The sequence below is a fragment of the Schistosoma haematobium genome, chromosome 3 (genome assembly GCF_000699445.3).
Source record: "Schistosoma haematobium chromosome 3, whole genome shotgun sequence".
Classification (NCBI taxonomy): Eukaryota; Metazoa; Platyhelminthes; class Trematoda; order Strigeidida; family Schistosomatidae; genus Schistosoma; species Schistosoma haematobium.
Window position 1 is genome coordinate 15,870,652 of NC_067198.1, and position 16,128 is coordinate 15,886,779.

Sequence of the window (16,128 nt, forward strand, 5' to 3'; positions counted from 1 at the left end):
ATATCGAATATGAAAATCGACTAGGCTTTTAAAATTTTAAAGTGAGTTGTCATAAATTTCCCAATATTATTACTATTATTAATGGTTTTATTCAATATTAAATATTGGTACAATATAGAATTCTCAGCAAGAGGTATTTCAACAAGTTTCTTTTACAAAAACAAGGAAAAGGAAAGAAAAAGGTGAACTTGTACAATTTTTCAATTAGAAACATGTTTAAGAATACAAGTTATTGACTAGGTCAACTCTAACAACTTGTTCATCACAGTATATTTGCTAGATACGATATTGTAGAACTTTTATACCTTTGCTTGTGTGCATGAATTTTAATATAACGAGATCTCGTTTTATCAAAAAGATATACAAAGAGAAAGATAAGAATGAAGGGGATGATTAGTACCTGACAAAATGACACCTATCAGGAGTTTGCAAGACTTTAGATGTCTATGCACAACCATAATAATAATGACCTCAAAAGATTCCCCACACACTCCGCTAACTGCCTTTAACATTTTCCGCAATACAGCAAAGTCTTTTGACAAAATTCCGAGTAAGAATAATGGAGAACAGTAAAGAATAATAGATAATATGCAAGAATTGACAAATTGTAATATTCAATATCATGGAACAGTTACTGTATCAATGCAAACATAAGATTAGGTTCCATAAGTAGTATAAACTCTTTTATTTTAGATAATAACTTGAACCAAATAAAATTCTATAGACTTCCCAAAGAAATGTATCTTATTCAATACTAATATTGAAAATATTTTACCCGAAGCTTCATTCAAATACCATTAAACCTAACAAATTTACAGAATGAATTTAATACTTGAAATAATACAATAGGTATTTAGATTACGTAAACCTTAGAGTATCCTATAAACAATTGAGATCATGAGTCAATTAAAACTAGACCACCATGGAAAACCTGGAAGCACTGGACGACCGTTTCGCCCTATTGTGGGACTCCACATCATTGAAAGTCCATGACCCCGCCCCGCGGGACTAGAACCCAGGACCTATCAGTCTCGGGCCAGGCGCTTAACCAACTAGACCACTTAGCCGGCATCCAACGGTGTTAATGTCCAACTTCAACTAATGCACGAAATTGAGCGACACATCCACCATTGTCATCAGTGATTTACTACCTCACAACTGACCTGGTTGAACTCCACTGGTCACTGCTTCTCACTCGAACTCCAGGATATATATCTTGAAGCCAGTCACTAGTGAGCACATGTTGATTAGTATCAGAAGGGGTTTTGTGGAGATTGTAGTAATTTAAACAGTTGAGATCATGAGTCAATTGAAGCTAGGGTATCCCTTCATAAATACTTCATTTCACTAAATTGACACAACTCAATGTTTTGACTAAAAATATTTTCCCTAATGAATAGTCAACATGATTATCAGAGACGTTTTTTTAAAGAGAAAAAAAAGAAAAAATTGTTTGATTAATGTACGCAGATTTTATTTGTTAGACGACTAATTAATACATTACTCTCAACGACTGTATTCTGACATCTATGATGTAACTGAATTGAATGTTACTTTTTTCGTTGTTGGGTAAAAATGAAATTGAAAGTATAATTAATTACCTAGTCTATCTAGATTTAGATGTTTCTTGAATTTTAATGCATGTTTAGTTGTACTACATTGAATTGCATGATGAATTCATCATTATTTATGCACGTAATTATTTGCAGTATTTTTTTCTTTTTTTCCACCACACTGACATTTCACTTTTATTCATTCTACTACTACTACTACTACTACTGATCATAATACTGATAATTTCTATTTTCCAAATGTCATGCATGTTGGTCTTTTAAATTTGCTCATTGACTCTCTCCCTATATCTCTATCTCTCTCGCTTACATCCATACAAACATATACACTCAACTACACATATACACATTAATGCTACATGACGTCATATTGAAAAAAATACCATCGACAATATTAATTACTTAAAAAATGTCCTTCAACACTTGTTAACCTCAACTTATAATTGTGAAATAATACAAATATTTTTAAAAAAAAACATTGACAATCAGTATTGCAATACATCGAGAAATGTGGGCATTTAATGTTCGATTAGCATCAGCTGCAACTGCTTTAATGACTAAAAATAGTTTAATAATCAATTCATTAAATAAACATTCTGAAAACCATAATAAAATATATTTGTCACCATTGAAGAAGAATTGTGAACATATTGATTATAGTTTATTTCAATCAAATATTCCAATGAATACTACAAACACTTCACATATGAATTCATCTTCATTATTGTTACTAAAAGAAAATCTATCACCTGATTTACATGAACAAACAATGGATTGTTTTCAACCAATCTATGAAGATGATAATCAATTGAGTTTAAAATTTAAATCTAGTCATCGGTTGACCAGGAGATCAAGAATAATACCTTACTAAATTTTAATTGAAAATTTAGTTTAGTTTTATTTTTGTTTTCTTAATAATTCTCAAAGTTTAATATTGATTATTTATTAAATATGCATGTCATGTCATGGGAATTGCATTGCATCCTCATATGAAATTAGTGATGATTTGAAAATAACAATGAATTGATATATTGAATAGATTTTATCTGTTTTCCATTACATTTGGAATGTAATTAAACTCTGTTTCTTCCGGTGTTTAATTAACACGAATGCTGACTGCATATAACTATTATTTTAATGTATATTCTACAGTATAAACTACATAAAAGTCATTGAAGTCTATTACTGTTTCATTGTTTTATGGCGATTCATAACAGGTATAATAATAACAATAATAGTAATAAATATTGTCTCAAAAAGGTACTCATTAATATACAAAAGTATTGCTAACCGTCGATGATACACATTTATCTTAACTTCGCTAATTGAAACAAACCATTTCAATGGTAATTGATAAAACATATCAAAAGAATAATCACTATTTCCTGATTTTGTCATTGTGTACTCTCTTTATTGTTTAATTTTACTTTATGGTAACAATTACTGTTAATAATAATACTAATATTAATAGTAATAATATTAATAGTAGTAAAAGTATTTAATTCCAAATTTATTTTGTTTTATTTCGCACTACAAAAACGATCCATATGAATGCAAATATTGTATCTAATTATATCTAAATATATACATATATATACATATTGATATGTGAAAGGATTTCCGCGGAATTATTGGCCGGTATGATTGCCTTTGTCAATTATTAACATACAATGAAAATCTGATACTATCATCTTTTATTTACAGTAACATACGCATATATATATATATATATATATATATATATATATATATATATTGCGCATAGACATTCATAGATGAAGAGATTATTCAATAGTACTGAATGTCTCATTAACATAGTATATATTATAATATTTGAAACAAACGTAATTGATTCCATTCAAATGTTTTTTTTAATTTTAAAACAATATATACATAGCAACAATCTTGCACAGTAGTTTCATGATAGTGTTAGTAGACAAGTACATATATTATACAACAAACAACACAGCTTACAATAGGATGCCATATTTGTTAATTTGATTTCTTCATAATTTTGAACATTATAGTATAAAATAGAAAGAAAAAACAAAACAAAAACCATGGTGAATTGTGCACGAAGTCTTTGATTACTTTTATGAAATAAAAGAATTCTATTGTTTTCACTTTAATTGATTACATAATATTTCAATATTATTCATTGTGTAATGATCAAATAAATTGTCATTTAAATGTATAGTCATTTTGTATACAATTTATTTGACAGAAGGATCGTAATTATTAAAAACAAAACAAAACAAGACAAACAACACACACACACAAAACAAACATGTTTATCTCTAACATTCATTTGTTGATTCTCATTAGAATGATTATACTTATCAAGTGCCTTTTTTCTTTTTGTAATCAATTTCATCAACAGATTAATGATATCGATTAGATCAATCAAATGAACACTTAAATAAACGGATCATTTTGTTGTTTTTTTGTTTGTTTTTTCTGTATAATTAATCAATAATCAATAATATAGGTCAATTAAAGTGATACTGATTAAGTGTCATGACATCAATAATCATATTATAAAAACATTTTTATGAAAATGAGATAAAATATAAAACTTCTAATAACAACAATAACAATAATGGAGTATTATTTTGGTTGTTAAGTTTTTAATATAATTAAAGTAATTGCCATTATGATGATGATTATTTTCTTTTCAGAAATCAACAGATTTAAATTATTTACAAATTAAAACAACATAGATCATCTGTTGATAACTAGATTTTCTTTTCTTTTCTTTTCTCTTTCTTTTTTTATTTCAAATAAATAAATAAATAGAATGTAATGTGTTTATACGGAATGATTTCTTAATTACTTCCCTATTAACGACAATAATAATAAGTAAGTAATTAAATTATTCATTAATTCATTCGTTGATTAAGTAGCTAGATAAGTTGTTCATAGGCTTGAATGTATATTCTTACCTTTCTTTTTTTATTTATCCCCTCTTTCTTTTTGTCATTTGTTGTGTTCTCTTAATTTTATTGAAAAAAAATCGATTGATTGACGAGTTGTCAATTAGTTAGTAACAGAATCAACTTACTTTCAATGGTTAAGATCATGAATCAGTTGAAGCTAGACCACCATGGAAAACCTGGAAGCACTGGACGGCCGTTTTGTCTTATTGTGGGACTCCTTAGCAGTGAGCATCCACGACCTCGCCCCCTGCGAGATTCGAACCCAGGACCTACTGGTTTCACGCGCGAGCACTTAACCCCTAGACCACTGAGCCGGTATACAACGGTGTTAATGTCTAACTTCAACTAATCCACGAAACTGAGTGACACATTCACCATTGTCTTTAGTGAGTTACTATCTTACAACAGACCTGGCTGAACTCCACTGGTCACCACTTCTCACTCGAACTCCAGGATATATATCTTGAAGCCAGTCACTAGTGAGCATATGTTGATTAATATCAGATGGGTTTTGTGCATATTATAGTAATTTCAATGGTTAAGATCGTGAGTCAGTTGAAGCTAGACCACCATGGATGTTAATTATACTTTAGGCATTAGGGGAATAATTTAGTACACATTTAAATAGTGATAGATTAGAAAATAGATAATACTATGCCAAATTCAAATGATTGATAATAATTGAATGAAAAGACATTGTTTATTTGTACATTGTGTACATGAGCGTTCTATGTGTTCAAGACTATAATGAATGAAATATGCCTATTTATTTAAATTTATTAGTGAAATACGAAATCATTATGACAATTATAAGGTATATGGTATAAAATTATTAAGTCGGAAAAAATCTACTATCCTGAAAATTTTCCTTGTTTATTGATCACTGTTGATTTGAAGTACTTAGTCCATTTGATAAAGTTAGATTGTGTAATAAGAAGATGAAGTTTATTAGAACTATGTGACATATATTAGCGCAATACATTTTAAAAAAATCTAATCATACATATATTTGTTAAGAGTATATATATAAATATAAAAGGTTAACTAGACTAGAGATGGAGAGTACGAGGAGACATGGATAATAAAGAAAATAATGTGAAAACAATTTGAAACCTCATCACTTTAAACAATAAGCTAACATTACTAGGGTAGGTTCAAGGTGAGAATAAATTATTTTTGAATACACAAAGAGGATTTGAATTTTCGTATGACTAAGGCTTCAATAAACCTTGGTGTATACCCTTTTACACTTTTGTACAACACCATAAAAGCCGTGTTGAAATCAATCTTATGATCCGTTTCAATTATGTGTTCACCAATAGAGGATGATGAATGTTCATCGTCTACTTTTATTGAGTCATTTGATTTTATGTGTTTCTACAGCCATTGGGGTATGTGTTCACGATTACTCCTCCCTATGTATCTGTGGTAACAGATACATTTAAATTGATTTACACAGTGGGATGTGATATAATCGTTTTCATGTCTTTTACGTTTTTGGTGAATCACAGACCTAGTTTTTTTCTGGTAATGACCCTAAGTACGTACTACGTTTCGTTAATAACCAATTTAAGCTTTTTTTCTATAAAAGGCTATTCGGATCATCTCCAAACGGTAAGGTGATGTAGATGGACATTTTTGTGCCAAGGCTGTAATAGGTTTCACTATACCATGACCTTTCCATCTATTTATGAATTTTAGAGGATGGCTATTTTCCATTGTTTAACAACCTAACATCGTCATCAAAAGCGTCGATTAATTCTGTTGGAAAGGCCTCTTAATTATCCCCGTTCTTATTGCATTGGGTAGTAACTATAACCATTAAGGCACTTGCCTGTCCTATTTGGTTTTCTGAAAATGGATCGTTTCATCAAACCGTTTTCTCGTTTATTTAAAAATACATCTAAGAAAGGAAGCTGGTCGTTCGTTTCCTCATCATCTAAAAGACCGATGTAGATACTCCGGAATGTAGAAGAAGTATCTAGAGAACATAGTGTAGAATATACATTAGAATGGATTATATATAAAAGTCATTGGGCTAATCATCATTTTGCTATTAAGTTGACAGAAAACCAACCCACTTTATGATGAGAGAAATAGACTAAGGAACTTCAAGGTTTACAGCTACTATTTCTGATTCAGTGTCCTTACTTGATCATCTAACATTACATTCATATCTGCTCGTTAGTTCATGGTAACTTCCTTTTACAATCAATGTTCAACAAGTAATAATCTTACCTATAGTAGCCCAACATATTTATAAATGTATCTGATCATTAATAAAATCACCATGTTCATTGTTTGATTTAGCAAAACCAGTGAAATCCATCATGAATTCATAAAACTAAGCGACCGTTTAAATATTTTTGAATTTTTTCGAATCTTGAAGTTTTATATATTATATAAAACAGGTTTCTTGTATTGGATTCGATAAAATTGGTCAATTCACTGAATCACCAACTTCATTAAAAGTAGATTTTAGACAGGGACTTATCTTTTATTGTGTTTAAGAATTCCTAATAGTGATATCTAGAAATCAACTGACTAGTTAGGTAATCATTCAAGATAATATGACTGACTGAAGCTTTTCAATACGATCATTAATTTTCATTCTCGTAAAGAATGTCAGCTTCATTTACAAGGAAAATATATTATTATGACAAGTCACAAAATCGATGTCAGTAACAGCTAAATGATACTAAAGTATTACAAAAAGTCGAAATATTTAACCCGTCGTTTTGACGAGCAATTTACCCCTAAACACTATCCATTAGTTTAGGACTCTTCATGAATATATATCCATAATCTTATGTAGGAATAGAGTCTCAAACTTCAAATCTTTGACCAATTATCAAGCACTCACCGTAACTTTCTTGGTTTCCAGTTGCTCTTGAAGTGATATCACATCGTGATTAAGTGAAAAAACTTTTAGGGCTTTTTAGTAAAATTTACAAGCTATACGTAACCACAAGTTCATTATTATTATCATTGTTAATAATAATAAAATCATTATTATTATTATTTTATTTGGTAACCGCAGACTGGATACATTTATAAAATCAGTAAACTTCATCAAATGTAACATTCAAGCTCCTACTCAAAGTAGTGTGTATTCTTGAAACTACCTCCTGAAAGATATATATATATATATAATGCAACTCAATAAATAGGGATGTATCTATCTATTTAGGACATTATTTGCCACTTATAACAAAGTGATTGAGAATCGGTCTAACTTTCCGTAGCTTAAATGAAACCAATTCAGTAGATAAATTTCAGCCTTCATAAGATCATTACTGGTTATAAAAAAAGTGTATTTTATTCACTCATACAATATTGTGTACTTGCGTTTATTCATTAAAAAATTTAATTAGATGAATCCAGTTTATTTATATACGACTTCTTTGTTAAGTAATGTTAGGTACATTACACTTTACTAAATACAGCCGATAACCAGTACATGGCACCCAGTTTTCGATAGAATAAGTCCACAATTAAAAGTTTGCAAACCCTTTTTGTTTTGAATCCAGCGTGAGTAAAAATTCTAAATGCAATCACATAGACAAAACTGATATTGTTGGCGCGATAGATTGGATCTGATATTCAGCTCCTTCTGATGGGTAAGAACTGTTTCACTGCTTATAGTGCCTTAAATTTGGCTAGAGATAGATTCATTTTTCGCTCTTATGACTTTTATATCTTGGTAGGCTCATCAATATGAAATGCCATAAGTCTAGCCTTACCTTATGTTATGTGTTTGTAGAATGTAAAGCGCAGTATTTCTAAACGATTCATTGACTTCCTCAAAACATGTTAGAAAAAGTTCATGCATACTGGACTCGTTTGAAAAACAACAATTTAAGACAATCAAGATAACGTTTAATGATTTTGATGAATTATTCTTAATTTACCAGTCAGATACATATTAATAACTAGTTCCAAAAATAAAAATGTACACAATAGTCTAAACGTCATTGAACAAAAGGAACTTACTGTACTCTAATGAATAAATAACCACAACAGGAAAACTAATTGTGCTGTGTGCTACTGATGTCAACAGATATATGTAGTACGTATCATCAATCGAAAGTGAAATACCTGGCAGCAGAAGGTTAAGAAGATCGAAAAAAAGAAAATGAGAACAGAGTATAATTGTTGAAGAAATGAAGGAACAGTGAAGTCTGAGAGGATTGATTGCGATTTCCAAAAGGAACAGTCACTTTTCAGACAATTGATGAACATTTTGCAAATAAAGTATTTACTGTATGGTTCTCAGATTTTACTAAGACGTTGTGTGATTTCGTGATCAAATACATTTGATTGTTCCCAGTTGCGTTCTCGTTCACAACAATATTATTAAGTCATCCAAATCATGCAGAAAGCAGTCAAAAAATTATGATAAATGATGAGACGCATAAATTCTTATGCATGGAGGAAAAATAAGTTTTTAATTAAGTTAGATAAGTCAAGGTGTAAACATAGATAAATTTAGAATTTTCTTTATTAGCTTCTCTTATTTAATAAAGAGATCAGTTAATTGAGAAATCCATGATCGATAAAGTAACCTTAAAATATAATCATGAGATACTCAGCAAAACGTTCATTTCCATTATTTCACCAGGATCCAATAAGAGCATTTAATTCAGTTAAACGTTTGTGTTTCAACTGACAACAAATATGCTCTATTGACAATTGAAAAGGAATGTTATACCTACATCTGACATCATTGTAACTAGATGATAGCAACTGTTTAGAGGTTCTCAATATTTACCTAACAAAAGTGAGTTCGTGATGTGAAATTTTGAACTCAACACATCAATACCCTATGATATCAATACGCTAATTTCAGGCTTTATGTCGTTATTACATTTTGTCAGTACATATATTGTGCCCACGATTTGACTCCATAATGAATGACGAAAGAACGAACGAAGAGTGAACCACCAGTTAATTATTAATCTTGATGTAAAAAATGTTCATTTGTTTCAGTTCAAGAATAACCAGCTATCTAACACATATTATATCTAAAATCTTAATGACAAAGTGGATAGACTTATTATATAATTCACTAAATACAATAGGAATCACATAATTAAAAGATTCATAAGAAATATTACTTTTGATTTCGAAAATAGATGAAAGTTTGCTGGATGCCGAAAATTCATTAGCAAACAGCTTACTAATATACATCACTAAGTCTAGCGTTTGGTAAAAGAACTATCAATCCGTCAACAATATTTATATAATATAGTACAAAATTTTCCTAAATAAATTATGATTATTTCTCAAATTCTTTAACGACTTTTATTACATCATCAATAACTGACAAAGCAATTTTTCATAATCTCTTGTAAGGGCTGACCCTATGACGAGCCAACATAACTTATTCTAGCTTCTGGACAAACCAATTTATCTATTTTTCTCAAGCTACATTTTGACCTTGTCAATTATTCACTTATCAACCTTGATTTTTTATATGAGCGTATGTGTGTGCAACTCTTATCTTACTCATCACATGTCTACAGCTTATTTTTGTTCGACAATAAATTTTGATTTACGCTTGGTTGAATCGAGTTGGCTCACACGCCTTCTTCACTGCGCATCATTTCGCTTCCTTCTGATTGTCTATCCAGATCAATGAGTTAACAAAATATACGTATTAAAAATTTCATTCTCGTATTTGACTTACTCAATTTCGTTATACACTAACAGGATTAAAGTCGATGATTATATACGAGGACAGTCAGGATGTATATTTCGACAATCATCATTTGTCCGATATAACTGGAGTCAGATACAGGGCCACTAAACTCTCTCACATTTATTGATTAGTACTCTTCTATAGTAATCAAATACTAAAAAAAATATTTTAGCAGTATTTGTCAATTTTGCGCCCTGTTTCAATTCTATGTTTCGCTATCGATGAACCTGGTTTTCTACCTCCTACATTGATCGGATCATTTGACACAAATTGATATTGAAGCCATCTAGGTACATGTTCATTGACCCTTGATTGCATTGTATTCTACTTTTCATCATTTGAATAAGAATACCTAACTGATTTGTTAGTACAAAGAGAATAAATTATTCAGGGATAAACAAACAAGTGAGTGAGTGATAGTATATGACTAACGAAGATGGCAGTTATTTTTTTGTTTTTGAAAAAAACAAAACAATTTCTCTAACCCTTCAGTGATTGTATTTTTCTTTTATGTTTTTGACTATTAATTCTAAACAAATAGATTTAACGAAATATGAGAGATAATGTTGGATAATTGTTTTCGTGACTTTTTTTCTTTATTCTGAAGTTTGTTTACCTACACAATGTTATTATTGTTTGTTTTTTCTTTTTGCTTCTTTTTTAAGCTAATATATTTCGTGTTTGCTTTCTACAGTCGACATCAGTGTTTTGAGTAGATAAACAAAATGACCAAAGTTTTATGCATAAACAAATAAATAAATAAATGGTATAATGAAAATTTAATAATCCATTCAAAGATTCAATTTTGATAAGAGTTGAATAACTAATATACATAGATTGGAAAGATAAATATATAGAGAATAAATTAACTGAATAAAACAAATTTCATTGAAATACATTAATTCAATCAGAGAATGTAAAATAGTTTTGGTTGGTAAGTTTAGAGATTGATACTTGTTGATGATTGAAAAGGAATAATGGGTTTATTAATAGATAAGATGAACTATCTAACATGTTCAATATAAAACTAGTGCGTGACTAACTAGTATGCAGCATTTTTGATTAACCAACTGAATTAAGTGAGAGTAAATCTCTTTGCCTGTAGACTTTCCAGAGTTACTGCTAGTCTCGAACCTGGGTAAAAGAGGAGGATTGGGCTTGGTGTCAGTAACCCCATTTCGTAGAAAATAACCGTACTCAGAAAAAGACGCTGACTAAAAAAAACCACTTAAACTCTGCTCTGGGAGTTCAAGGATCTTCATTCGGAGGAATTAAGACGCCTTATAGTGCTAGCCAAGGTTCTTGAGAATTCAAGAGGCCGATGCCCCTTCTGGACGACTAGAGCAACATTTAACACAGATACATGGAATTTTCGGACAACGTGTGGGACTAGAAGAACCAGTCAAGTGGCTACGGAAATGAGGAGATACAACTTGGTAGTGTCACGTATAAGTGAAACCCATTCGACACAAACTGGACAAAACAGATTAGATTCCGGAAAGATGTTGTTGTATTCCGGTCGCGAAGTAAATGCTGCACAAACACAAGGATTCCCACTGATGCTGTTCAAAAAAGCGCGTAGAGCTCTCATAGTATGAGGATTTCATGGGTCCAGAATCATTATAACATGTTTCAAACCAAAAAAGCGAGGAATCACAATGAATTTGAATAAAGATCCATGGAGGAAGTAAGATCAATAAGGGGACATAGCTTACATAACTTCAGATAACCACCTGGTAGTGGTCATGGCGGAACTGAAGCTAAAGAAGCACAGGGGAAACAGCAATTAACAACTGCCAAACAAGAACAGAGAAAGACAAGTCGCAGGCCTAATACACAGAAGCAATCAAACAACTGGAGAAGATCATCAGAGTCGACAAGCAGAAATACGTGGGTGACCTATCCATGACAGAAAAAAAGTTACAAGAGATGTAAATATGAGACAACTTTATGATATATTAAAGTAACTAGCAGGGAAATATAATAAACCAGAGAGATCAGTCAAGAACAAAGAAGGTAAGCTAATCACTGAGATTCAAAAACAGTGGAACAGGTGAGTAGAGCACTTTGAAGAACCCTTGAATGGACCAGCATCACTGAACTCTTCAGACGTCAAATGAGCATACATAGACCCTCCCACTGAAATCACTTCACCAACGATTGGAGAAGTTACTACGGCTATCAGGCAAAACAAGTGGGAAAGCAGCAAGACCATAATACCTACCGGATGAAGCACTGAAGTCAAACTGCAAATATGCCCTTCGCTCTATCCAGGAATATTTGGAGGAAGAACAAGTACCGACGGTTTGGAAAGAAAGACACCTCATCATGTTACCAAAGAAAGATCTCAGAAAGTGCGAGAGGTATCAAAACACTATCAGTTCCTGAAAACGTTTTCGACAGAGTACTGCTAAACCGAATGAAAGATTCAGTAGACGCGCAACTTTGAGATCAACAGGTTGGATTCCTCAAGGATCAGTCGTGCACAGACAGAATCGTGACACTACAGATCCCCATTGAATAACCAACTGAATATAAATCGTCACTGTACACTGACTCTCTTGATTATGTGAAGGCGTCTGACAGTAATGATAGGCGAAGTTTGTGAAAACGTTTTCGGCACTATGGTGTCTTTAAGATGATCATAAACATCATCCGGATTTCATACGATGGACTTCATCCCAGTGTCGTCCATGAAAGACAGCTGACAGATGGATTCCAAGTAAAGACCGGAATCAGGCAAGTCTGCTTACGTTTTCCCTTTCTCTTTTGTTCTGGTGGTTGACTGCATTATGAAGACCTCCACATCTGAGGAGAAGAACGGAATATAATGGACGGTATGGATGCAACTAAACGATTTTGACTTCGCCGGTGACCAAGCTCTTCTACCCCATAAACACCAACAAATACAGGTCAAGGCAACCAGTGTAACAGCAGCCTGTGCTTCAGTAAACCTTAACATACACAATGGAAAAATCAAGATCCCCAAATACAACATAGAGAACATCAGCCAAACTTTACTTGATGAATAAGCATTGGAAGAGGTGGTAAGTTTTGTGTACCTGAGCAGCATCATCAATGAACAAGGAAAATCTGATGCAGATGTGAAGGCAAGGATTGGCAAAGTAAAGGCAGCATTTCCAAAATTAAAGAGCATACGGAAGTCAAAACAACTGACAACCAACACCAAAGTCATAATCTTCGACACGAACGTCAAGACACTCCTACTATACGGAGCTGGAACATGGAGAACAGATACAACCATCATCAAAAATATGCAAGTATTTATAAATAATTGTCTACTCAATGTTCGTTGGTCTGATGCAATCAGCAACAACCTACTATAGAAGAGAACAAACCAGCTTCCAGTTAAAAAGGAAATTAGGGAGAGACACTGATGGTGGATAGAACAAATACTGTGGAAATCATCAAATTGCATCACGAGGCAAGCCCAAACTTGGAATCCTGAAAAGAAACAGGAAAGGGGAAGACCATGAAACCCACTGCAATGACAATCGGAGGCAAACAACAAAAGAATGAATAGCATTTGGAAAAAAACTGAAAAGGAATGTCAAAACATAGTCCTATAGATAATGCTAGTGGACTCCCTATGCCCTTACACAAGAGCTACCAGGCATATGCAAGTAAGTAGGTGATTCCGCTACAGTTTTTTCACAACAATTTATTTAATACCGAATATTAGACATTGATTGCTAAAAATACTAATGAGTTAACTTCTAAGTAAATCCACTATTTGATACATGATATTTTAATAATGCTTTCAATCGGGTGCTATTAGTTGTTATCAGTAGATACTTTTGAAGTCATTTGACGTAGTAGTCATTCGAAGATTCTTAAGTAGTTCGGTAACTTTCCGATCTTAATTTATGTACCTAAACTGACCTTGATATTTCCAATCATTCTAGTATTTGTTTTTAAAAATTCAAAGAACATAAAAAGAAAACGTTCGAGTCAAAACAGCGACAAAAATAGAATTAGTGGTTACGAATGTATCAACTGCATTTTAGACACTTGGTAGCAGATTTGAACTTAACGAATTTTATAACTATTTACAAAACTTATTTGTGTATCAATTAGTCACATAATATTTATAATTCAAATTAGATTAGCACACCTTCTAGATGGCTTCAACTTGAACATTTCATAATATAAAACTTCCATCAGGCTTTGGTATTGTCAAATAGTATTGATACTTGAAATTAATGACCATTTAAATGAAATGACACAGGCAAAATAACTACAATTAATAGATATTCATTTTTATACATCTAGGAGTGTGTGAATTTGTAGTCTCATTTAAACACACATTTATCCAAGGCATCTTTGATTACTATAGTAGACTGTATGAACAATTGTAATCTTGATGATTATTTTTTACTTTAAATAATGTTCTAATATTTCATGGTATATACAAATTATCTACTGCTGTGGTTTTCTAAAATTTATGTTATTGGATCACTTAACTGTCATTTTAGATTTTAACTTGATCCACAATGATAATAGCTAGAACAAAGATTCATTAAACCAAATTCCTGTACGTTAATATTAATATTGGTAATTTAGTATAGGCATTGTTTTTAACACACATGTTTTCTTTTCCTATTTATTCAAATACTAGCCACATTACTTACTAATCATCTCTCATAGAACGTAATCAAGCATTTAAGTTCCTTTATTTTTTCTACCTTCCATTCATTCATTCTTTCTTTCTTTCAAACCAGATTCAATTTATATCTTCCTCTTTTTTTCAGGGTATATACTGAAAATTCATGATTTCTAGTTGAATTTCCTTTTTGATTTTCTTAACCTTTACATTTGATAGATAAAGTTTTTTCTCTCGCTTTCTCCCTCTCTCTCTCTCACACTTAGATTAGCTTCACCTAATCTGTAGATCTAGTTCCCTTTTCTTTCCTTCTTTCTTTTTCCCCTACTTATACTATAACCATTCATAGTTGACTATCATAAACTCTTTTGTCAAGAGAGTCATAAAAGTTATTTTTTAAGTTGTTTATTTTTCACTAAATATATAAATTTATTTTATTATATTCTTATATGGTTATACATTAGGTATGTATTGGAATGTAGTGAGTTTTTAAGTATAATAATAATAATAAAATCAACGAAATGGCAATAACACTTAAACTGAATTCTTAACTTTATTTAGTACTGACTTATATTATGATCAGGAAATATACAATATTTATTTAAAGTGAAGATTTTAAAGAAACCCTCTATGCATTATTAACAACATGACCACTTTTACGTTTTATATTAGATGAAAATAGAAATCTTTAAGAAAAAATTCTAAATCATTTCAGTTATGAATTGAAAAAAAGTTGTGAAATAAAGAAAAATATAAAGATTAATTGACGTATATTTTTCATTTAATAGTTGAATTCATGAGTCAATTAAAGCTAGACCACCATGAGAAACCTGAAAACACTCCTCAGCAGTGCGCGTCCACGATACCGCACACAGGATTCGAACCCAGGACCTAAAGGTCTCACACGTGAACGTTTAACTTGTAGATTACTGAGCTGGTTGTCATCCACCGGTGTTAATATCTAATTCCAACCAATTCATGAAATTGCACCACCGTCCATTTTTGTTTTCACTGGGTAATTGTCTCACATCAGACACGATGTGACTCCACTAGTCACGTCTTCTCATCAGAACTCCATAAGATACCTCTTGAAGCCAGTTACTAGTGAGCATATAATGATTATAATCAGACTCATGAATTCAACTATTAAATTACTATAATATTCATAAAATCCCTTTTTGAGTATTATTTTCACTGATATACCATTGAATTATCGCATAATTTCTACTGCTTAAACTTTCATTTAAAACTACCGAGGAGTCCCACGATGGAACGAAACAGCCGTCCAGTGCTTCC

The 16,128-nt window shown here is 31.4% G+C and overlaps 1 protein-coding gene across 2 annotated transcripts in view; it reads left to right on the forward strand.

The window, feature by feature from the left end:
- PCBP4_1 (Poly(rC)-binding protein 4) overlaps positions 1-16,128 on the forward strand; it is a 104,911-nt gene that overhangs the window by 68,918 nt on the left and 19,865 nt on the right. The window contains exon 11 of one of the 2 annotated variants that reach the window (XM_051213122.1): positions 3,187-4,430. In XM_051213122.1, coding sequence (XP_051069065.1) covers positions 3,187-3,235 — 49 coding nt within the window. In that variant the 3' untranslated portion in view covers positions 3,236-4,430. Of the gene's footprint in view, positions 1-2,060; positions 4,431-16,128 lie in introns of those variants that run through there. The other variant, XM_051213121.1, reaches the window with a different exon arrangement.